This window comes from Sminthopsis crassicaudata, chromosome 2 (genome assembly GCF_048593235.1).
Source record: "Sminthopsis crassicaudata isolate SCR6 chromosome 2, ASM4859323v1, whole genome shotgun sequence".
In the NCBI taxonomy this organism is placed as follows: domain Eukaryota; kingdom Metazoa; phylum Chordata; class Mammalia; order Dasyuromorphia; family Dasyuridae; genus Sminthopsis; species Sminthopsis crassicaudata.
Window position 1 is genome coordinate 274,986,121 of NC_133618.1, and position 26,172 is coordinate 275,012,292.

General features: G+C 33.4%; 1 protein-coding gene across 4 annotated transcripts in view; it reads left to right on the top strand.

Moving 5' to 3' along the window:
- CTDSPL2 (CTD small phosphatase like 2) overlaps nucleotides 1-26,172 on the top strand; it is a 98,154-nt gene that overhangs the window by 26,593 nt on the left and 45,389 nt on the right. For 2 of the 4 annotated variants that reach the window (XM_074289498.1, XM_074289501.1), the window contains exons 2-3: nucleotides 18,106-18,225; nucleotides 22,123-22,332. In XM_074289498.1, coding sequence (XP_074145599.1) covers nucleotides 22,147-22,332 — 186 coding nt within the window. In that variant the 5' untranslated portion in view covers nucleotides 18,106-18,225; nucleotides 22,123-22,146. The remainder of the gene's footprint in view (nucleotides 1-18,105; nucleotides 18,226-22,122; nucleotides 22,333-26,172) is intronic. The other 2 variants (XM_074289500.1, XM_074289502.1) reach the window with 1 other exon arrangement.

Here is a 26,172-nt window from a genome sequence, read left to right on the forward strand (position 1 = left end):
GCTCATAGCACAATGCTCAGCTCAGTACTAGATACTTTATAAATTCTTGTTGGTTGATTGATTTTAGATCCTTTCACTTGCACATGATAGTTCTGATTACATCATATAATGTTAGTGTTTTAATGTTTGTAAAGCATTTTACAAATGAGGAAACTGAGGCATACAGAGGCTAAGTCTTGCTCAAAGGTTTATTATTTTTAGTAACTTTTGAGACCTAGTTTAAACTCAGGTCTTCCTAATTCCAGGTCTATCCATTGCACCACAGTGTCTGAATATTTTAGGGCCTCCTAAATGAGTTCCATAATCACTCAAAAGGGTTTAGTTTAAGTATTCATACAGGAAAAAGACCAGGTGTATTATCAAGACTATGATATGCAATTGAATACAAATTGCCAAGGACTAATCCATTCAGTCAAGTCAGCAAGCATTTATTATGTGCTTACTTTGCACTGGGCACATTGCTAATTGCTGGGATATAAAGAAAGGCAAAAAACTGTGCTGTGTAAATTTTAGACCAGTAAGTGAACAGTAAAGCACAATTACAATTTGAACAGGAGATAAGATTGGATTGACTTTGGGAAATTAATACAGTGTTTTCAATAATAAACTTCTCCTTGAAATAAGGAGAGTGTGTGTGTGTGTGTGTGTGTGTGTGTGTGTGTGTGCTTTCCTTCTCTTACACCAAGATAACATCTTATAACATCTTACATCTCATAACAGTGAATACAAATGAGACTGACAAAAATAAACCAACATATCAACCATTTCTGGCAGTTTATGCAGTATTCTCTATCTCTGCAAAGAAGAATAGAAAATGCACTTTCACATGTCTTCAGAGACAAACTTACAATCACTATGATCAATTTCAGGGGTTTGTTTGGTATTTTTTTGTGTATGTTGTTTTTCTGATTCTGCTTACTTTATACCAGTTCTTTATGTTTTCTATACTTCTTGCTGTTCTCCATATTAGTTTCTTTTTCAGGAACGAAAAATGCTATTATATTTATGTGCCACAGTATAGTTAGCCATTCTCCAGTTAATAAAGCCCCATTTTTTAAACAAAAATGAATTGTAGCATATTATTCATCCCAGGGGCAATAGGGATACATAGAAGGGGCTTAAGCCGATTGCAACACATTTCAGACGAAGACTTGCATATGAGAATCATGTAACAGTTGTCAGTGAGGTGTATGATTAGGAAGTAGGGAGGAGAGAAGGACTAGTTTGATATTGAGAGGGAAAGGGAAGTACTGAATTGAATAGCTTGTGTGCTCCAGTGGTATCAAAAAAATTACCAAGAAAACAAAACGAAGGCCTTCCAGCCCATTGAGTTTTCCTCTTGATTTATTGTTAAGAAATGAACAAGAAAAACATAAGACAGTGTGTGTTGCATTCTATATTACTAAAGGAAGTACTTATTATCAAAGATGATATATCATCACTCCATTAAAGTAGTACTTATAACCTGCCATCTTTGTCCATTGTTTTGTTTTGAACAAATGAATTTGTATTCTAAAATGAAACTGACTCTGTTTTCCAAAGAGATCAGTGGTTTATTAGCTAAAGTAGTTTATTGACTTTCTAATTTTGGTTTTGTTAAATTTTTGCAAGAAATGATAAAGTCAGCATCTATTCCTTTTTTTCCCCATTTTTCAGTATTTTCATTTCAAAATTTCCATATTAGTAGCTCATTTGAAGGGGTCAAGTTGATGTAGTTGCAGTTTTCAGTGCCTTCACATCTTCATTCTTAGAATTTGGTGTAAATTTTTTTTTTTTTTTAAGCTGTGTCCTAATTAGTCAAACATTAGTTTGCATATAACCCAATAACTGTGATACTGTATTTACTTGCCTCTATTAATTTTATTCCTCTTCCTCCTTGTTGTTACCCCACATAAGTTCTTTGAGTACAAGAACCATTTCATTTCTCTCTTTGTATTCCCAGTATCTGGTTAAAATTTTGAGTTCAAGATTCTCTTCCTTCCTCCTCACTCTCCCACTGAGAAGGCCCATGTGAAGTTGTGCAAAGCATTTCTATAAAATCATGTTACAAAAGAAAACATATATCCCACCCCACCCTACCCCCCAAAAAACCTCAAGAAAAAAATTTTTTTTTAAATTATACTTTTGTTTGTATTCAAACACAATCACTTCTTTCTCTGTGTAAGGATAGCATGTCCTTCAGAGTAGTCTTGGATTATTGCATTTCTGAGAATAGCAAAGTCATTCAACTGATCATTCCACAACTTTGCTATTACTATGTACGTAGTACATTTCATTTTGCTTGAATTTGTGGAAGATTTTCTAGGATTTTTTTGATAGTATCCTGTTCATCATTTCTTATAGAACAATAATATTCCTTCATAATCAGATGGCATAGTTTATTTAGTCATTCCCTAATTAATAGGCATCCCTTCAATTTCCAGTTATTTGCCTGGAGAAAAGAGCTGCTATAAATATTTTTAGTTTTTTGTTTTTTAAAATTTTTTTTTTCTTTTGGGACTCATGCATATAAATCTTTGGGCCATAGATCATATCTTTTAATCATTTATCATTAGGGGATTTTTTTGTTTTTTAGGTAATTTCAACTCAGTTCACTATATGTTTGAGAAATGAGACCATCAGAGAAACTTCAAAATTCTTTTTTTGTGTGTGTTTTGCTGTCTTTTTACATTATTTAATTGCTTTTTTTTGTTTTTTTTGTAGAATTTTTTATTTTCAAAACATGCATGGATAATTTGACATTATAGCTTCATGTTTCAGATTTTCTCCTCCTTCCCCCCATCCCCTCACCTAGATGGCAAGCAATCCAATATGTTAAACATGTTTAAACATATGGCAAATCCAACATGTATAAACATATTTATACAATTCTCTTGCTGCACACACACGCAAAAAAAATCAGATCAAAAAAAGAAAATAAATGAGTAAGAAAACAAAATGCAATCGAACAACAAAAAAAAGAGTGAGAATGTTAAATTGTGATTTACATTCAGTTCCTATAGTCTTCTCTCTGGATGTAGATGGCTATCTTCATCACAAGATCATTGAAACTGGCATCAGTCATCTTATTGTTGGAAAGAGTCACGTTCATCAGAGTTGATCATCGTATAATATTATTGTTGCCGTGTACAATGATCTCCTAGTTCTGCTCATTTCACTTAGCATAAGTTAATGTAAGTCTCTCCAGGCCTTTCTAAAAATCATCCTCCTGATCATTTCTTCTAGAGCAGTAACATTCCATAACATTCATATACTGTAATTTATTTAGCCATTCTCCAACTGATGGGCATCCATTCAGTTTCCAGTTTCTTGTCATTACAAAAAGGGCTGAAACAAACATTTTTGCACATATGGGTCCCTTTCTGTCCTTTAAGATCACTTTGGGATATAAGCCCAGTAGAAACACTGGTCAAAGAGAATGCACAGTTTGATAACTCTTTGTACATAGTTCCAAATTGTTCTCCAGAATGGCTGGATCCATTCCCAGTTCCACCAACAATGTATGTCCCAGTTTTCCCACATTCCCTCCAACATTCGTCCTTGTCTTTTTCTGTTATTGTAGCCATCTGAGAGGTTTGTAGTAGTATCTCAGAGTTGTCTTAATTTGCATTTCTCTGATCAATAGTGATTTAGAGCACCTCATAGGATTAGAAATAATTTTAATTTCTTCATCTGAAAATTGTCTGTTCACATGCTTTGACCATTTAGCAATTAGAGAATAGCTTGTATTCTTATAAATTTATTTGAAATATACCATTCATGAGGTTTTGAAGTGTTACTTTTATGCTTTGAAGAAATTTTGAAATCTTGAATGAAATTTATGTTTAAAAAAATCAGACTTTCAATTTTTTTCATTATTCTTTATTTTGTTCTTAACTAGTTTTTGGATACGTGAGAAATCATTTAAAGTATTAAATAATGTTCTTAATTAAATAGAATTCTTTCACTGGGTGTAACTGTCTCAGTTCATTACTGCTCTATTGGAACTGATCTGATTCATCTCATTGTTGAAGATGGCCACGTCCATCAGAATTGATCATCATATGGTATTGTTGTTGAAGTGTACAACGATCTCCTGGTCCTGTTCATTTCACTCAGCATCAGTTCATGTAAGTTTCTCGAGGCCTTTCTGAAATCATCCTGTTGGTCATTTCTTACAGAACAATAATATTCCATAACATTCATATACTATAATTTATTCAGCCATTCTCCTATTGATGGGCATCCACTCAGTTTCCAGTTTCCGGCCACTGCAAAGAGGGCTGCCACAAACATTCTTGCACATACAGGTCCCTTTCCCTTCTTTAAGATCTCTTTGGGATATAAGCCCAGTAGAAACACTGCTGAGTCAAAGGGTATGCACAGTTTGATAACTTTTTGAGCATAGTTCCAAATTGCTCTCCAGAATGACTGGATGTATTCACAATTCCACCAACAATGTATCAGTGTCCCCATTTTCCCACATCCTCTCCAACATTCTGCATTATCTTTCCCTGTCATTCTAGACAATCTGTCAGATGTGTAAAAATATGACCCTGGGGGGCAGGTAGGTGGTGCAGTGTGGGTAGAGCACTAGCACTGAAGTCAGGAGGATCTGAGTTCAAATTTCATCTCAGACACTTAAGTCCTAACTGTGTGATCCTAGGCAAGTCACTTAACCCCAATTGCCAAAAAAAAAAAAAAAAGAAAAGAAAAAAGAAAGAAAGAAAAATATGACCCTGAGCAGGTCACTTAATTCCCAATAGACCAGCAAAAAAATAAATAAAAAAATTGTCCCAGTATAAAGGAAGGCCTGAACCAAGTTGACTGCTCTGTATGGAAGGTGGAACACTAAGTGGAGAGAAAGATTTAAAACTTCTGAAAGAGAGAGAACTGACATTCATTTGTCCTGACAATAAATTATAAAGATCTATGGGTCTTACTCTCAGGTTTTCAGCTGGATCCTTTATATGCATGCATCACCTCCTACAATAGAATGCTTCTTAAGAGCCAAGACTAATCTCAGTTTTATAATTGTATCCTTCCTGTTTAGTACAGTGCTTGACACACAATAAGCACTTCACTCTTTCATATGATTTAGTTATTTACTTATCAGTATTACTAAGTTTGGGGCTGGTTTCTATTACTACTCCTCTTCATTCTCAACTCCTTTCTCATTCCTTTGAAAATCTTCTGAATTTTAAAAATAATTAGCAATTATTTCTTCTCTAAAGACTTGTATTTCCATAAATTTTAATATATTCATACTGATACAGATGTGAAGTGGTATCTCAAAGTGGTCTTAATCAGCATTTCTCTGATTAATAATGACTTGGAGCATCCTTTCATATGGCTAGAAATAGTTTCAATTTCTTCATCTGAGAATTGTCTGTTCATATCTTTTGACCATTTATCAATTGGAGAATGGCTTGATTTCTTATAAATAAGAGTCAATTCTCTATATATTTTGGAAATGAAGCCTTTATCAGAACCTTTGACTGTAAAAATGTTTTCCCAATTTATTGTTTCTCTTCTGATATTATCTACATTAGTTTTGTTTGTACAAAAACTTTTCAATTTGATATGATCAAAGTTTTCTACTTTGTGATCAATAATGATCTCTAGTTCTTTGGACATAAATTCATTCCTCTTCCCCAGGTCTGAGAGGTAACTATCCTATGTTCCTCTAATTTATTTATAATCTCATTCTTTATGTCTAGGTCGTGAACCCATTTTGACCTGACCTTGGTGAATGGTGTTAAGTGTGGGTCAGTGCCTAGTTTCTGGCTGGCATTATTTTTTAAAACTCAAGGGTATTTACCTATGAAATGCTGGAGTAGGACTTGATGTATAAAAAGGAAAACTAATATAAAATAACAATCTATTGATATTCTTTCCTTAAAGCTATACTATAATATGGTGTGTTATTCCCATTTTATAAATGAGAGAAAATGAGGCTCTTTGAAGTTGTTACTTTCACAGTTGCATAGTTATAAAATAAAGGAATAATTCTCGGTCCATTGTATTTCACATCACATAAATATTGAGTGGTCATTACTCTTCCTTTTTTATCTTGTACAAGGAAACAGTAAACAAGGACAAAGATATCTTTGCTACCCTCAAAAAAAATTTGAGTAAAGAAATATGACAAAAATAAACTTTGCTACTTTATATTTTTAAAAATATTATTTCATCTGGAGGTCACTTAATGATTAGCTTCTGCCATGTGGAACAAGGCCAAAAAAATTTTTTTTTTAAGTTTAAAAATAAAAAGCCTTTGAGAAGTCAATATAGCTGTTTTCCTTATACATACTAAAGTTCTTGGGGACTTAAGTATAGAAATAATTTAGTTATTTGGTGTTTTTATTTATAAGAGATTAAAACCAACAACTTAGAAAATTATGAGGAAAGATTGCTAGTGGCAGGTACAGTGACAACAGCAAGAACAAAGAGAGGAACAAACTAATAAAAATAGATACAATAACTCATAAAATAAAAACAATCTGAACCTATTTAGTATATAAAGATAAATAATCCTACAAATCCCAAACCTAAAGGATAGTATTTTAATAATAATTGGCATTCATAATGATGACTCTTAGTTGTTAAAGACAAAATGATTGATATCATTTGAAATATACCATTCATAAGGTTTTGAAGTGTTACTTTTATGCTTTGAGGAAATTTTGAAATCTTGAATGAAATTTGTATTGGAATGTTAAAAAAAAAAAATCAGACTTGAGAAAGGAGTTGAGAATGAAGAGGAGTATTAATAGAAACTGGTCCCAAACTTAGTAATATTGTTAAGTAAATAACATTTTAATGGCAATGCTTTTATTGAATAAATGTCAGTTCTCTCTCTTTCAGAAGCTTTAAATCTATGCCTTTCTCTCCACTTAGTGTTCCACCTTCCATCATATCTTCTTAATTACAGAGCAGTCAACTTGGTTCAGACCTTCCTTTGTACTAGGACAATTTTTTATTTTTTTGCTGAATCTATTGGGTTTAAGTGACCTCAGGGTCATATTTTTCTTTCTTTCTTTTTTTTTTTTTTATTTTTTTTTTTAAGGCAATTGGGGTTAAGTGACTTGTCCAGGGTCACACAGATAGGACTTGTTAAGTGTCTGAGATGAAATTTGAACTCAGGTCCTCCTGACTTCAGTGCTCTTGCTCTACCCACTGCACCACCTAGCTGCCTCCCAGGGTCATATTTTTAAAAAATTTTATGGCTATGTTTTGCTTTTATATCACATTTATTACAACATAAGACCTTTATAAAGCCCTTTTCTACATCTTGAGCTTTCTTTTAAAAATAAAGCTTTAAAAGGAAGAAAAAAACAAAAAAACCAAGCAATATGTTCCTGACAGTATCTATTTGCTTCTATATCCATATACTCATCTTCCCCAACTTCAATGTAGAAACAGGGAGTTGCATTTTTTGTAGTTCTTTTCTGGAATCAATCTTTGTAATTGCACAATAATTATTTTATTCTTTTTTTTCTGCTTGTGTTGTCATTTTACATATTATTTTACTATTTTGCTTCCTTCATTTTGCCATCACTTCATGTCTCTGAATTTTTCTTCTTTGTTGCTTTTTACACTACAATATTTCATTATATTCATGTACCACAGTGTAACTTTTTCCAGTCAGTGATATGTACTTTGTTTCTACTTATTGGCTGCCACAAAAAAATGCCATATTTAATATTTTGGTATGTATGGAATATTAATTTTAGTCTTTGAGCTTTTCAGTAAGATCTCTGGTTCAGAAGATAGCAATGTTATAGTCACTTTTTTAACATCAATCCAAAAATTGCTTTTTAACATCGTTGGACTACTTTACAGTTTGTATTGGAGAAATTTCTGGAGCTTCTCTAGGAGTGATTATTTCTCTCTTTTACCATTTTTTCCAGTTTGTTGTTCTGTGAACTAAAACCTTAGAGCTTTATTTGCATTTCTCTCATTTTTAGTAGTATAGCAGTCTTATATGTGATGTCTAACAGTTTTCAAAAGAAATATCCTAAACTTACTTTTCATGTCTTTTGACCAGATGAATCTTTCTTGATCACTTGCCTATTTGGAGATTCCACCTAATAATACTGTAGCAGCCTCCCATTTGAGCTCTCTAGTTTCTTCAGGCATTCTCTTGTTGGACTAAACTCACTATTTCCTCAGTTAATTGCTGCCTCTCCTTTGCTTTTGCTTATTCCATTCCCTATTTCTAAAAGAAATTCCCTCTTCTCCAAATATTTTTTGTATTGACAACTTCTTTTCTCCAAGGACCAACTCAGTTGCTGCTTCTTCCATTAAAGATGTCCTAATTTTTATGTGATCACTTCCTCTCATCTCTGCTACTTTGTGTCTTGTATTTAAAAACTAATTTGCATTATATGCACTGTGTGTGTCTCACTTTCTACCACCAACACTCAAATTCAATTGTAATCTTTCTTGTGAACTTTTTTCTCTTAGCAAGTATTTCCTTTCTTTGCTTTTTACAACTCCCTCATTCTCTTGATTGCAGAGAGAAAACAAAACAGAACAAAACTCCTGGCAAATATATTCAGTCAAACAAAATAAATAACCATATTAGCCATATTAATGCATGTCTCATTCTGTATCTTGGGTCCCACCTCTCCTTTAGGAAATGCACAGTGCTTTGGAATGATGGATAATTGTTTCATTGAGCAGAGTTCTTAAATGTTTTTGTGTTAGTTTATATTTACTATTATTAATAAATGACAATAACAGCTTTATCTTCTTCAAAATACATGCAAAGGTACTTTCCACATTTATCCTTGTAAAATCTTATATTCCAAATTTTTCTCCCTCCCAGCCCTCCCACTACCTTTATACAGCAAGTAATCCAATATAGGTTAAACATGTGCAATTCTTTTAAACATATTTCTACATTTATCATACTGTTTAAAAAAAAAAAAAGTCAGATCAAAAGGGGAAAAAATGACAAGAAAGAAAAAAACCCCAACAAGCAAACATCATAACAAACCCCAACAAGCAAACATCATAACAACAAAAAAGGTGAAAATATTATGCTTTTATCCATATTCAGCCTCCATACTTCTCTCTCTGGATTAGGATGGCTCTATGGTTAGTAGGATTGTGAATTAATTAGAAAGTTATAAAGAATTGCATAGCATCAGTGAGGGCCCATTTGAGGTTATATTACAGATTTGTAGTGTACCTAGTCAGATCAGTTATGTGATTGGGGGGGGGGGGGCCTTCAATCAGCAGTACTTGCTAAGAGTAAGGCAACAGATGGTGGGAGTGATGAATGGCTGGGTTTTGGCAGGGCACAACTAGTATATAAAAGGGAGAAGGGACTCTAAAGAGGAAAGGTCAGTATGGAATTAAACTGATTCACAAAGGGTTGAAGATTAGGAAAGGAGTGTGGCTAGTACATGGTATTGTGACCTGCTTGGAAGAGAATTGAAGGTTCAAGGGAATAAAGCTCATGGTGTAGAAAACAAAAAAATAGTGAAAGCAGAAGTAGAAGAAATCAAGTGTATTGTGATCAGATAAAGGATTTTGAGAGCTCATGAAGATGATAGCAAGATCAGAAGAATGACTGTCTTTTTGTGTGAGGTGAGTTGGAAGAGTAAGTCACGGAAAATGAGTAAATTGAGTAACTCTGGGACCTTAAGGTATGTAAGGGAGAGTTATTAATGTATGTCAGAGTCTCCGAAAATGTGGGCAAGAATTGAAGAGCAAGGAAAAGATTGTGAATCATGTACTGAACTCGTTGAGTTGAGGAAGAAAGAGAAATGTCCTGGAAATGTCTAAAACTACCAGGATAGATGTTTTTGTTTTTAATTTTCAATTTTATTGTTTGATTTTCAGAATTTTAATCTTAAGTATATATCTGTTTTTATATATCTTTAAATATATATTTAATTCATTGACTTTTATTTACTCTCTTATTGATAAGTTTATTAATTCTCCCCTGAGAACTACTTGACCACAATCTACAAATGTTGCTGTGTTGATTCATTGTTACTTTCTTTGATGAAATTATTGTTTCCATAATTTGTTCTTTGATTCACTAATTTTTAAAAAATAATTTCTTCAGTAACCTTTACAGAATATAATTTTAATCATGTCAATAAAGGATATGTTTAATATTTCTGCTTTTCTGAGTTTGTGAGGTTTTTATGATTGGTTTTTGTAGTTATGCCTTGCATCGTTGAGGTAAATTCCTTTCTGTTCTTGTAAAGGAATGCTCTTTTTTCTTGGGCATTTAGTTGACATCTTCATTGATGGGCCCAGAAGAAGGACCTCCTGATGGGACTGCTCTAATCCCTGGAAATCTGACTGTTATAACCCCTTGCATTCTACTACAACTTTGTGATGATAAGGTTGCAGACCTGTTCCAGTTTTTTCTGCTGATGCTCAACTTTTTCCTTCTTAGCAGTCTGGTTCTTTTATCTAGCCAGTGGATTATTTTAGTACATTTGTCAAGTTCCTTTGTTTACCTTCACCAATTTTGCTTTGGGTTTTTCATCCTCTATGGTAGTCTTCATGTTGAAAGTATAAGAATCAAGAGAATTCTTGAAAGACGACACTGTCTCTTTGTTTCTCATTTTCAGTGTTGTATCCCTTAGCCTTCTGGACCATACACTTAATGTCTTCTTTGCTTAGACAACCTTTGTCATTTGTGATGGTGATTTTATTCTCCTTACTGTGCTCTCATGCACAGAGAGAAATCATTTGAATAAGTGTCAAATGTTAATTGAATCTTCTGTGGGCAGGGAAATTTCTCTGACCTCATACTTTCCAAGCAGGTTGTTGTTCATGATCAGTGTTCTCTCACCTTCATAAACCTGAATATGCACACCAGACTAGTTTTTTGAGTAGGGGATAAGTCTGTTTCTGCTTGATGAGGGTGGTACTGAGCATTTGATTAGAAATGTCAACTTCACCAGCAATTTCAGATCCACGAGTGATGTCTTATAGGAGCATATACTGCATATTCCCCGATTTATTTACAGAAAAGATGGCAGCCTAGACATCTGCATCATTGGCAACAATCTCATCAGGATTGATATTCTTGCAGAGTCCTTGCTGTTGAAGTGCTCAGAAGCTTCTGAATTTGGGTGATCCAAGTATTCACCAAGATGATGAATCTTGATTTATCTAGCTTGCCATCTCTTAGGATCTTTTTCCATAGGATCCAGTGTGTCATGGAGGAGTTCAGCATTTAGCTCTTCAAAATGGGCACAGAAGTTGATACCTTCATAAAGGGAATTAATCTCAATACTGGCATGGGTACTGGAAGAGAATGTGAACTTTGCAAGCGTTGAGTAGGTAATGAACAACCCCTTTGTCTTGACTTGTGCTTTTACTTGAAATGATTATCAAAATCCTTTTCAATTCAAGTGGCTGTCCTTAATTTCAGAGATGGTATCTTCAGTGGTGAGAATGAAGATATTGAAATTACCCCTCTCTAAGATGAAAGATCTATAAATTTCTCTTAGCACCAATTTTTTTGTCCAAATCATAAGCAGTAGCAGCAGTATGCGGCATTAACAATAGCTGGTTTATTGATGATTTGGAGCACATTGAGAGCAGCTATGAGTTTAGTATTTTTGGTGGTTTGATGTTAAAAATCATTGAAGTCTTCCCAAGGTAGACTTCAGCAATTTCTTTTATCTTGGTCAAATCCACAGAAGCTTCTTTTTCTGAATAGAAACTTTGGGTGTCTTTCCTTTGTACTCTGCTTGAACCTAAGGCCTTCTTGTATTCTTAACCACTATGAAAGTCTAATGTGGTCTGAGATAGGCCTATTTCACTAGCAATGAACTTCATTTTTACATGTTGAAAAACACCCACACAGGAATAACTGCTTCCAAGATCAGTGCCAACTGCAAGTCTCTTTGACTTGGTTACCGAGTATTGAGTATCATAAGCTGACCACTGTGGAGCAAGACAGGCTATCACTGTGCTGAGTAGACCCATAAAGTTCTTTCCAATTGCACAAATATATTTTTTATTTTTATTTTTTTTCTTGATTACTGTTTTAACATTTCTTAATACTTAATCTGGTCTATTAGGAAATCTAAGCATTCTGTTTCATTGAAGGTCACCGTTTTTCACAAATTGTTCTTGGTTGTGTGACTATCTTTTGCCTTTTAGAACAGCATATTCCAAACTCTCTTCTTTATAATGATAGTTGCCAAATCTTGTATAATCCCAACTGTGACTCCTTAGAATTTGAACTTTCTTTCTGACTGGCTGCTGGGGACATAAAGACAAATCTCTGCTTTCAAGGGGCTCGTAATGTAATGGGAGAGGCAACCTGAAAACAACAATATACAGACAAGATTGGAGACTGGAACCATGAACTCTGAAACTTCATTTAAGGAGAGAATGCAGGTGTAATAATAGCTCCTCATATATCTCATTTTCCATCTAAGAGAACTCATATTGTCTTTGACCCATATTGCACTAATTTTGGATATCTTTGATCCTTCTACTCTGCCCTTCTTATCTCTTTCCTCCTCCCCATCCTTTTTAATCTTTCTTTTTTATATGTTGTCCCTATTTTATTATAGCAAGCTCTTTGAAGATTTTTCTTTTTTGTATTTGTTTCCCCAGTGCTTAATACAGTGTTTGTCATATATTAGACAAATAATGTAGGTTGAATTGAATTTGCCCCAAATCTAGGTTAATTAAGCTTTTTTTGATGGAAAGAATGAATCTCTGGAGTTTATGCTTGGTGTCCTCAGTCTTTGTTTGGGAAATCATCTTTACCCAGCATCATGAACTCTTGGTTATAAAAAGCTCTTGTTAAACATTTTATTATTGACTTTTAAAAACTTCTATGGTAAAGCAAAACCTGGGTCTATTTCCTGACAATTTAAATATTTAAGAGCCTATAAGCAGCCATTCACTTATTTGTTTGAAGCAAAAGAAATAATATTGACTTTATTTTGTCCATTAGCTCAAGTTATAAACCTGGGAAAAACTACGTTGAGCTGGAAAATGTAAAATTAAGTAATAATTAATAATCAAGTAAGATTAAAATGCCCAATTTGTTTCTCAATGTCTTAAAATATCCAGTCTTCCACTTGACATCTTGATATATTTCCTACTCTTCTCAGTTCTCTTTTCTGTTTTGTCTTGATTTTCTCATCATTTTTTTTTCTTAAAATTCATTTTTTTTTAAATTTTGAGTTTCAAATTCTTTCCCTCACTCCTCCCCACCCATTGAGAAAGCAGGCAGCATACTTATACATCTGAAGTCATGGAAAAATTTTCATATTAGTCACTGTTGCAAAAAAAAAAAAAAAAAAAACAACAACAAAACAGCCCCACTTGAGATGACCAATTGTGAAAAGCTTTTACTCTAATTAATATGATGATCCAAGACAATTCTAAAGGTCCCTTGATGAAAAGTTCTTCCAAAGAAAGAACTGATAAACTCTCGAGTATAGATTGAATTATGCTTTTTTCATTTTCTCCATATTTCTTGCTATTTTTTATTTGTTTTGCATCATGGTTGATATGAAAGTAAGTTTTGCATATATAGTTAATATTTTTTTCCACTTTTTTCTGGTTATCCATGTACATTAATGAAAAGAAAAAAAACCACATTTCTTTATGGTGGGGAAAAGCCATTTCTCCTTTCCTTCACCAAATCTTATTCTTTGTCTACACCATGACCTCCAGTCCCATGATCCCTCAGTTCTTTCCCAATTCCATTAACCATGCATTAGCCATACTTACCCTTTTCTTTTCCTGACTTCATGGCACCAGTTCAGTTCTACACTGTCATTTCTCAAATCCCTCACTCTTATATTGCCAATTATGCCTAGCCAGGGGTCAGCTTTGGGTCCCTCTCACTGCCCACCAACTTTGCTTTTCTAAAACACATGCTTGTGAATGAAGGTGGAGAAAATCACAAGACTATTCTGGGTTCAGTACAGTTCTTGTCACACTTCAACTGGGCCACTGATGGTTGGCAATCTTTCTCCGTCTTCCTTAGCACTCTGTAACATTCTCCACAGCAGCTTATTCCTCTCCTCTGTTCTCATATTCCCACTGTCTTAGTAGAGAACCTTGCCTCATATTTTACAGAAAAAAAGTGAGTTCGTTGGTTGTAAGCTCCCTCTTCTCCTTTTTTGTCTTTTATTTTTCAGATCCCTTTCTAATCACTTTTAATTCTAGAGCCTTCCATCTTTGTCTCCTACATAGCATATGAGTGCATATTTGTATTCTTGTTGTCTTTCCCATTGGATTGTGTGCTTCTGGAGAACAGGAACTGTCTTTTGCTTCATTTTGTACACTTAATGCAGAATTATTTAACAAATGCTTATTGACTTAATAGAATGAACTTTAAGATGCCCTAGTCCAACTTTAACAAGTGGTAAATCAGGTACTGGCTTCAAAACTTGAATGAGGGGGAAATAATTTTCTCTCTTAAAGACTTCACACTTCCTTATTCCTTTTCCCTTCAGTCTGTTCTCCATGCCATAGCTAGATTAAGCATGCAATTTGGCCTCATTTTATTCCTCTGTATGTTCTTCAAATGGCTTTAAACTGCACTTTGTTCTATGTTGTACAGACAATGAATTTTTTGCCCATTGCACCCAACTGAATCTAATTACTTGGACATTGTCTCTATTCTTCCTTTTGAACTTTAGGCTTTTAAATCTTAGTCCCCAAACTTTTATTGGATAACTATGTGAATTTTGAAGGATATAACTAACTCACTTATCCATGCATTTTCTGCTTTGTCAAATACATATGTCAAGTGATATTCTTAGCCTAGTTCCTTCCTGATATCCAATGCCATTTTGGACTAACAGTTGATATGTGCTAAGTGAATGCAAACTAATACCAGTCTAGATCATACTTATATAAATCTGGTACCCTAAAAATAAGTCATCCATATGTAGGCAGTTCATACTGTTTGTGGCTTTATGTTGTATTAAACCATGTTTTATAGTAGGTATTTTCCTATAGTAACTGTTATGATTGTGCAGTTCCTGACCAAGAAATTGACATCATATAAAGAATAGATATGGACAGAAGTGATGTCACAAAAAGCAATGATATGAAAACAGTAATTTAAATCACAAAATAAAGGTTATTCTTCAAATAGTATAGAAAATTAATTTTTTCATATCATAAATGATCATCTTTATGAGTTGCCCTGGCTGAAATATTTCATCACTTCATCTTAGACCTTCTAATAATAAGCTAATCTGTAGTTTTGCAGTTTTGACATTTTGCATTTGACATTTGACAACCTTGCAAGGTTGGTCCATTATTGAACCCATACTTCCTCTTTTTGGCTGGAGTAATACTACTAAAGTTTGTATTCTGTAGGCATGATCTTTGAGATCCCAAGGTTACTTTTATGTCATTATATGTTTAGGAAAATAAAACTATATGTATCTAAAATTAATAAAAATGCTAAAACGACTTCAAAATTTGTAATGTGAGCATAAATGCATGACACACATACAAGGGTTCCTTGTTTATCATACATAATGTTATACAAACACATGAGTATCACAGATCTCACTTTGTCATAAATTTGACCTATAACTATGTACTGGGGCCAATAAAATTTAGTAGTATTTTTGCATATTATCTTATTCTAATTATTGTTTAAATTCCCAAAAATTCAGTTTAATGAACAGGGATATGCTCCTTGTGTATAAAATAATGTGCTTGGCATTGATATATATATATATATATATATATATATATATATATATATATATATATATACACACACACACACACACACACACACACACACACACACACACACACACACACACACACACACACACACACACACACACACACACACACACCCCCAATGGAATGGTTTCTTGCCCTCAAGGATCTTGCTTTCTCCTGAAGTGATACATGTCTGCAAGTATATAGTACCAGGGAAATTGAAGGATAAGAGGATACCAGCATATGATAAATAGTAGGCTGGGAGATGGATGCTTCTGAGATGATTTGTCGTGTTATACAAGAGAAATCATACTAAAAGGGGAGAAAAAAATAAAGAGATGAAAATACTATGTTTTGATCCACATTCAATCTCCATTGTTGTCTCTCTGAATGCAATTGAAGTCAATTTTATACATACATAATAGCTTAGCTGTTATATTTTTACAAGCATCAATGAAATGAAACCTATTTTATAGTTATTTGCATTTAAATTAATTTCAATGCACAAAATGTTATAGCACCTCCCTCAGTCTCCAGCATCAATTTACTTTTCCTTGGCTTCTATTTCATCTTCATGTGTGTTGTTCATTTCGTTCTTTTTCTCATTTTGCATTATTCATAAAAATACAATTTTCCCATCATATTTAGTTGCATTATTGTATTCCATTTTATGAATACATTTTAAATTTTTAGCTTTTAGACATTTAGATTAATTCTACTTTTGTTATTAAAAATTATATCGCTGTGAAAATCTTTAAAGAGAGCTTTTTTCTTGTTTTTTACTACTATATATATAGCATAATTATATGATTAGTAGGTCAAAAAATGTTGTTGTTTTGTTTTTTTTTTTTTAATTTTGTTACTGTTAGATTGCTTACTAAAAAAATTCTTTTAGTTTGAGATTCCATTAACAATGGCTGAATGTACCTATTTTTCCTCAACCCTGAAATTTACTGCTTTTCTTTATTTTGGCCAATTTGGTAAGATTTTGATACAGTTTAGTGCTTCACAATTTAATTTCTATCTTTGATTTTTTGTGAGTTTGAATACTTTAGTTATTGACAATATGTGCTTTCTCTTGAGAGCAAAGTAATACAGAAATTTTAACTTTAGTCCACTTTAGAATAGGATTTATTTCTTCAAATTTTAAGTATAGTTTCTTTAAAGAAAAAGCAAAGAGAATCTGGAGAATTGTTTACAACAAGAGTTAGAAAAGATTTCAGGTCATTTGGTCCAACTGTCATAGGTTCCCTAACAAGTAGACTTCCATTTGAAGATCTGTAATGTTGATAAAGAACATATTGCCCTATTAGGCAGCCCATTCTTCTTTTAATAACTTTTTTATTTAGGAAATTTTTAGTTTCCTAAGGCAAGCACAAATCTTATCTCTTTTCTTATTTGAAAACCCTTTAAATATTTGAAGACAAATAAAGTGACCTCTACAGTCCTTTTGCCTCCAGTTAAACTTTGTAGATTTTTTCAAAATAATCATCTTGTCCTTAGGTTCATTCCCGGGGGCGGCTAGGTGGCACCAGCCTTGAATTCAGGAGGACCTGAGTTCAAATGTTGTCTCAGACACTTAACACTTCCTAGCTGTATGATCCTGGGCAAGTCACTTAACCCCAGCCTGGGGGGGGGGGGGATAGCTTCATTCTCAATTCCATTCATTCTTTTAAAAATTATAATAGTATTGGATAAGTCACAAATTGTTATTTGAATGTAAGTTCCTATTATTTAAAAATAAACTAAAAATATCTTAAAATTTGGAGGCTTCAAAATCTAAGGACTTGGAGAGCCATAGGGTTTCTTGAATCTGAACCTTCCTTGTCATCTTTTTTTTTTTTTTTTTTTTTTTTTGCTATTCCCAAATGCTTAAGGGCAATCTAATATAGTAAGTTACACCCTTGAGGTTTGTAGGATAGGAAGAGATACTCAAACTACTTAATTCGGGAGTGTTTAATGTTGATTATTTGGAAACATGTTATATTAAATTTTAAAATAAGATATCCTGTCACTGCTATAGAAATCATGGAATAATTGGTTGAAGACATGAAGTAAAAATAAGCCTTTTAAGTTCTAGAACTTATGTAGATGAAGGAGTGGGGAATACTTATAGTATTTTTTCACATGTATAGATTGTGTACACTTGTACGTGTTCTTTATAGTTTATATTTTGGCTATTTTGTTTATTCTAAAAGTTCAAGTATGGGCTACCCAGCATGGATTTTATTTAAATTATGTTGACATAAAATCACAAGGGCAGATTCAATTTATCAACTTTTTTTTAATTGGAAAATAGAATCTTTTTTCATGTAATTTTAATATGTATTCTGTAAACAATTGATAGATTTAGGATTTTATTTTAGGAGGTAAACACTGTATATTTTAAAGCAGTGACTTATTTTGCTATTTTTTCAGATTACTCTTGCAGCTGCATCAGAAATCTGAGCGGGATGACTTGGTTATTTTATTTACCAAAGCTGATTGAAGCAGATACATGTGAAGTCATTGGGAGGTGAACCATCTCCAATTCAACAGGTTAATCATGGATATTTGGGGGAATATTTTTGTCACATGTATTAGGTGGATAATATCCACCCAAAACACATTTACTTAAAACAACGTTGATTGTTAGGATATTTTTCTTCAATAATCAGCCCTTATGAGAGGCAACCTAGTGTAGTAGGTAGAAAGCTAGTCTTGAAGTTGGGAAAATCTGAATTAAAGTCTTTGCTTCTGACACATAAGGTCTCTCTGATGGGCCAAGTCATTTAATAATCAGTGTTCTAGGCAGATCTCTTAAGATTATAAATTGTAGAGCATTCGCAGATCTTTGTTGGAAGGAGTTTCCTCACAATGAAATCACAGGTCTGTGTCCCACCCCTCAACAACAATAAAACAATCATAATTCTAAATTATTTTTAATCAAAGTTAATAAAATATTTAAACTACTATAGTTACTTTGTTAGTATGAACATAAGTTATCCTTTTTCCTCAAATCTAGCTTTTATAAAAACCTAATCATGGCCTAAGATTGGTTTTGTTTTATACTATATAACTAAGCATTTAATTTCTTTCAAAGATAGGCCATTTTACGAGTGTATCCTGTAGTTGGAAAAATGCATTAAATGAAAAATTAAATCTATTCCTACCACTTATAGAATTATAAAAATATTACCCAAAAGAGATTTTGGCCATCATTTCTAGTTATTTCTGAGGATACAAATAGAATATTTGATAACTAAAATTAGGCATCTCTTTGACAGTTAAGTGAACACTGACTTCTTGCTGTTTAGTAGGAGCTCAAAAAATTGAGCTCATTATAGTGCATGGCTGATATGTAACCCAATATAAGTTTTCCCAAAAGGCTATGAAATTCCTTGTTATACAAATTCTCTTTTATAGGCATTACTGTAAGAAAATCTTTTAAATAAGAAAACCATGTCACCTCCATATTATAAGGCATTAGAGTCTGGGTTTTTTAGTAGAGAATAAAACTATATCTAACAATAAAAATATTAAATAATGATGTCATAAAAACTAGAAATGGAGGAGGGCTGGGAATCAGAAAAAACTTACCATGGTCACACAAAAAAAAGTATACCCTACCCTATCTTAAAGATTTTGTCTGTATAAGCCAGATCTTGAATAAAGAACTTACCTGAAATTATAGACCAGAATGCAGTGTTTAAAATGAAAAGATTTTAAATAACAAATCCTTTTGGAACTGATAGTAACAAATGAAAAGAAAAAATGACTTTTGTGTGTGGAGAGGCTATAACATGGTTATATAATCAGATTATTTGGGACTGAGCTGGGATCCAGAAAAGAGAAGGATAGTAATCTAGAAAAGATTTTTGGATGTCCGGGGGGGGGGGGGGAGCAATAAGAGTTATAGTTGAAGTGAAAATATATGCATGGAAACCTCTAATTTTTTTGCAGTTGTATTTTTTATACCAGTACTATAACTTTACTGACCTCCTGGTTGTTTTATTGAAATCCTGTCTTGTTAAGATTTTTTCATCCCAGGAGCTCAGACATATTAAGAAGAGTTGGCATTGTATATAAGTGTATTATTTTGGAACTCTCTCAATGATCTACCCCTTTCTCTGAAATCTTCCTAAATATGAAGTGCTGATTACTTGCATAGGCTTTGCACTTTTCATCCTTTCTTGTTTTTTGTTCTGCTTACCTCAGAAGTAATAGTTTTCACCCTTTTACAGGTGAGGAAACTGAGGCAAGTGACAGTGCTGATAATTAATAAAAGAACTAGAATTTAAATATTTAAGCCAAGGTTCTTGATTCTAGTCCATTGTTCCTTACTCTGCACTGCAAAATCTGTAAATATGTGTAACCCCATGTTGGCACAGATGCTCCTGGAACTAAGGGCTTATGTTCTTTTTTTTTTTTTTTTTTTTTTTTTCTTTGGAGAAATAGAGGTGGTAATTGCTTTTTGGCTCTAATCTCCACCCTGAAATCTGTGGAAACTCTTTTAACCCTGCAGAATCTTGTGGGCTGGTATCAATTCCTCACTTGTGTGAAGTCATTGGCCACATTGTATCAGATGAAAAGCTTTTTTTGTTAAAGGAAAAGGTAACATTATGTATTCTCTGTCAGGCAAACTTTAGTAACCCTGACAAAGAGTTTTTCCCATTGTATCAGTTCAGCATGAAGAATTTTCTCAAGGGAGTCTCCTAAGAGCTTTTCTTAAAATGGTAGTCGCCTTGCCTTGCTTCCACATAAGAATTCTTTTAAAATTAAATAAATAAATAAACTAAATAAATAATGGGATAGCTCCTGCTGTTGTACTTGGGACCTTGTTCCTGTCCTCAGCTAAAGTCTTGTTAGGATATTCTTGCAGAGTTACCCAGATCTTTCCCTGAGTATTTTAAATTTAAGGAAATACCTTAAGAGTTGTTTTAGTCTGATTACAAGCTCTAATAAAGATGTGCCAGACAGAGGATTCCCCCCTTATTGATAATTATTTTCTCCTGTTGTCACTTCTACTCCTTCTGAATATCTGTTTTGTTATGTTCAGGGCCTTTGTCACTCTGATAAGAGTGACATATATTTTTGACTCTCTTTGTAGATGAATTACTGAAGAGGAAACTAAAACCTCACCTCACAATTTGTTTTTGATATTTGGGTTTCAAAACATTTTTTAAATTCTTTCTAGTTTAGAGGTTAACAGAGCACCTTAAATCCCCCTTTGGAACTTGGTTAAGAATAGTCAAACTTCCCATCCCCTATTTACCTCAGTAGTCCTAAAAACCTTGTATGAGTGTTTCTGAAGGCAGATTGGGGAAGTGGAGGTCAGAGCTTTGTGTTTTGTGTTTTATCGTTAAAAATCATAATAATAAGCAACATTAGAGACTACAAGCCAGGGAATTGGAGAAAGGCATTCACATATTGTGGTATAGCCTTTGAATTCCTGTAGTCAAAGGACCTGGGTCCATAATCTATCTTTAATATTTGCTGTCTGTGTGACCTTGGGCAAGTTACATAACCTCCATGGGGAGGGAGTCAGTTTCCTCATCTATGAAATGAGGAGTTTCTGAAGTGTTGTCTTCCAGTTCTAGATTTCTAATTTCTGTGACTACATAGTCCTTGGCCTGATGTTGTGCTAATGGACTATTAATGTACATTTGTCCTATGAGGCATTTTATCTGGTCTGCTTAACTATTATGTGCTTCTCCTTTCTAAAAACTACCCTCATAAAGATATGCAAAACCTTTTAGCTCATTTTTTTTCCTAGTGGTTTCTAGCTCTGAGGTTCTTAACCTATGTTAACTACTTTTTACTACTTTGCTAATTGTTTCAGTATAATTCATTACCTTTGTAAATCCTATGCATTTAAAAGCATTATTCTGAGAAGGGGTCCATGGTTTTCACCAGATTGCCAGAGATCCATAACACAAAAAAGATTGACAACCTCTGTTCTGTAAATTATTTTTAGTGCTTAAGACAGAGTTGATTTGGCTCTAGAATGTAGCCAGAAGAGCAAATTTGTGATTCTTTGGAAAGCTTATAGTCTATTTAACTACATCCTTACTTAATAGTAATATGTTTTCAAAAAATCCTTTACTTAATAGTGTTCTATTTTTGTTTTGGTATGTTTCCAATATTAGCAATATGCCATTTAAGAGATAGTGTTGCCTGAGTTAAACATAGTCAATATCATTCAAAAAGCCAAATGACCTTTACACTAAACTACAAGGAGTGGTCATAAATTTTTTTTTTTGCTTTGCTACTTCTCTTGAAATAAGTGATAGAGATCAGGAAATATATGTTATTTAGAGATTTTTATTGCAGTGATATTCTTTGGCATCAAAATTTGACCTAAATCAGACATAATGTCATTTAAGTATTGTGATTTTTAAATAGATTGTTCTTAATTTTAGTAACCTGTACTTTTTCTCTTTTTTCCCACTATAGTTTTACATGTGGCACCCATAAAAGATGAGGCTGAGAACTCGGAAAGCTTCTCAGCAATCAAATCAAATACATACACAACGTGCAGTCAAGGCAAAGAGGAAACATTCAGAGATTGAAGATAGTTTACCTTCGGGAGTAGAAAAAACACAGAAGAATGAAACTGGCTTATTATCATCGATTAAAAAATTCATTAAGGGAAGCACACCCAAGGTATGGTTTCAAGTCTTAATTTAAAATGATACTTGGTTTTAAAATGCAGAAAATAAGAGGGTAACATTATTTGTATAGTTTTAGACAAAAGTATTGAATACAATTAATGATATTACTGATCACTTCTCCTTATAGTACAAATTAAAGCATTTTGATTTTTGCTTCACAGTCATGGGATTTTATTTTAATGACTTCAAAGTTTTGAGTGAAGTAGTCTTTTAAGTAAATATTTCAGGTGCATTGCATTTTTTCTGTTATATTGAGAAGTTATTTCATGAAAAAAACAAAAACAAAACCTGAAGAAGAGAACTGAATTATTTGTGGAAGCAGATTTTGTTGTAACAAGATGCATACATGTATGCAAGTATGTGTTATGTGTTTATGCATGCATGTGTACAAAGACATAAACTGAAGAATCTGAGGGAGCCAAAGGGAGCATGTAATCTAATTCTTTCATTTTACAAACAGGAAACTTAGGCCAGCAGAGGTTTAGTGACTTGCTCAGGATTACTCAGTTATTTAGTGGTTGAATTGGACATTAAGAGATCTTTTGACTAGTGTTTCATGATTTCTGTACTTGGAAATGTGCTTTTTAAGAACTTTTTGTAATATTGAGCCCTCTGTATAATTTATTTGGCCACCAGTAGACTTCTCAAATAATATGGGATAAGGAAAAAATATTAAAACAATCTTAAGTGGAACAGAGATTGATAGCCATTTTTATAACTTCTTGTCCATTATTATAGTATTCTTGCACAGTCTTAGAATTGGAAAGGATATTATGCTTAATTTCCCACCTAATAAAGGAATTCCCTCCTAGAATATATATTACATTTCCAGTCTATACCAAAGTCATGATATCAAAAATAGTACTCTATTAAGCAGCGTGTTCCCTGTTGAAAATCTGTGATTTTTAAGAAGCTTTTCTTTACCCAGATCCCAAACCTGCTTTCTTAAAATTGTTTTCTGGTGTTCTGCCTTTTGGATTTAGTGAAATTAAGATTTAAGATTTTATGAAACAGCAATTTTTTTTTTCCTGAGACAAGTGACTTCCCCAGAGTCAAAAAGCTAGAAAGCATTTATTATCAGAGATCAGATTTGAACTGGGGTTCTTCTGACTTTAGGGCTGGTGCTCTATCCACTGCACCACCTAGTTGCCCCACAATTCATTTTTTTAAGTGCAGCTGTTATATTCTCCCTTGGTTTTCTCTTTTTTAAGTTAAACATTTCAAGCTCTTTCAAATATTTATTATATAACATGATGATGGAAGGTTGTAAGATACTTTTACTTATTTTTGTAACTAATCCTCTTAATTGTTTGTTTTTGCCTATTGAAAACTTACCCATTTATTATTAAGTTAGACATTTATTTGAGCCTTAGTCAAATACCTTTGGTGAAGAGAGCTCTAGAATTAATTATCCATCTGAAATAAAAAGTCCACTATTGAGAGGACAGCTGTCTTGGTATGGAAATGAAGAAATGTCCAGGCATCCCCACTTTTTGACTAGTAATAATGGTGAGATCTGCATGTGCTGTTTTTAGGCGTCCTCTTAAACAATCATTATTGACCTTTTTCTTCCTCCTTTGTCCCAGAAGCCCTTGACTTGAAGTCTATCAATCTTCTCCCCAACCCCATTCTAATCAACTGAGATCTGGTTGTAGCTTCTGTCTTCAGTTATTTGAAACTTGGTGTAATTCTTATCATTCAGTTCTTTAAGAATTTATTAATGGGGCAGCTAGGTGGCGCAGTGGATAGAGAATCAGGCCTGAAGTCAGGAAGATCTGAATTCAAATGTGATCTCAGACACTTAACACTTCCTAGCTTGTGTGACCCTGAGTCACACAAGGGGGGGGAGGGGGGGAAGGAATAGTTTATTAAGTGGCCTGCTATGTGAAGCACTGGGGATGCGAAAAGAAAGAAAAATAATATGATATATATAACTTTAGTATGTACATTGTTTTAAAATGGAGAAAGCCCTGACAACTTTAGAGTAGAGAGAGTATGAGGAACATCTTTTTTCCTGATCATTTCTTCCTCCTGTTTTCTATTGTTGACTCTCATGTGACATAGACTCATCATATTGTTAACTCTTTTTTGGAAATCTTGTGCTCTTAACATCATTTTAAAATGTGGCACCTAGAAATGAAACACACCACCTTGAATGTAGCTTGACTAATGAGCACTAAAATTGTGTAAGCTTTTTAATTTCTGTGTCACACTCTGACTCATATTGCTCTGCAATTTAATCAATGAAATTTCTTTTTTTTTTTTTAATATAGCTTTTTATTTACAAGATATATGCATGGGTAATTTTTCAGTGTTGACAATTGCAAAATCTTTTGTTCCAATTTTTCCCCTCCTTCCTCCCACCCTCTCTCACAGATGGCAGGTAGACCAATACATATTAAATATTTTAAAGTATATGTTAAATACAATATACGTATACATGCCCATAGAGTTATTTTGCTGCATGTGAAGAATCGGACTTTAACATAGTGTACAATTAACCTGTGAAGGAAATCAAAAATGCAGGCGGACAAAAATAGAGGGATTGGGAATTCTATGTAGTGGTTCATAGACACTATTGGAACTGATTTGGTTCATCTCATTGTTCAAGAGAGCCACGTCCACCAGAAATGATCATCATATAGTATTGTTTTTGAAGTATATAATGATCTCCTGATCCTGCTCATTTCACTCAGCATCAGTTCATGTAAGTCTCTCCAGGCCTTTCTGAAATCATCTTGCTGATCATTTCTTACAGAACAATAATATTCCATAACATTCATATACCACAATTTATTCAGCCATTCTCCAATTGATGGGCATCCACTCAGTTTCCAGAATCAACAAAATTTGAGTTATTTTCTCATTAATTGTTATTAAATCACTATTAAGATGGGATTTCCCTCCAATGTAATTTTTTTAATCACACATTTGTGGTAATTTTTTTTATCAAATATTTATCCCTGTTAAATTTCATCTTATTGGCTGTTAGTCCATTGTTGAGCCTATTAAATAGCATCATCTGTAAATTTAGATTCGATTTTGTGTTTTTATGTTTTATGAACAAGAATCATTTAACAGGACCAAGGAGAGAGTTGTGGAATAGAAATCTCTCTTCAGGTTGAAATAGATCTTAAGTGATCTTTGGATACTATTATTAATCTAAAAATCTTTCGTCTAACTGTACTGTCATCCAGTGGTATTTCTCTGTTGTCCAAAAAAGATAACATTGAAGACTGTTAGATGCAATGGTAAAATGAAGGTACCATGCATCTGTGATATCCTCCTGACTTGATTTCTAGTAATTCTGATCAAAAAAGGAAAACATGTTGTCAATTTCTCTGTGAGCCCATATTGTTTTCCCTTTTAAAACCTATTCACAGGATTTATATGTGTGTGTACTTCCTCTCCCCATGAATATTTTTTAAAATTAATTTTAAATTTGAATTTTTCCTCCTCCTGCCCCATTGATCTTTCACCTTGTATTTGAGGAGAAAGGTTATCCTTTAAGTTTTTTAAATTGCCAAAGTTCTTTGAGTCACCAAATTTTAATTTCTTTTTGGTTTTGGTTTTTGTTCAGGAGTTGGAATGATCATAATCTCTTAGGTGTGTGTGTTGGCATTGGTGTGTCATGTTGCTTTTGTTTTATCTCAGAGGTGAAGGACTGTCTTATGATTGATGGAAGAAGGGTAGAAAGTTTTCTTGGATGTTGGAGGTAAACACAGAGAAGTTTCCTGGAGGATGGGAGCAGGGAGGGACCAAAGTAGCCATTTCCCAGTAGCATCATTTTCAGGCTTCTTGATTATCTATTGTTAGGCAGGGGTTGGGCTAC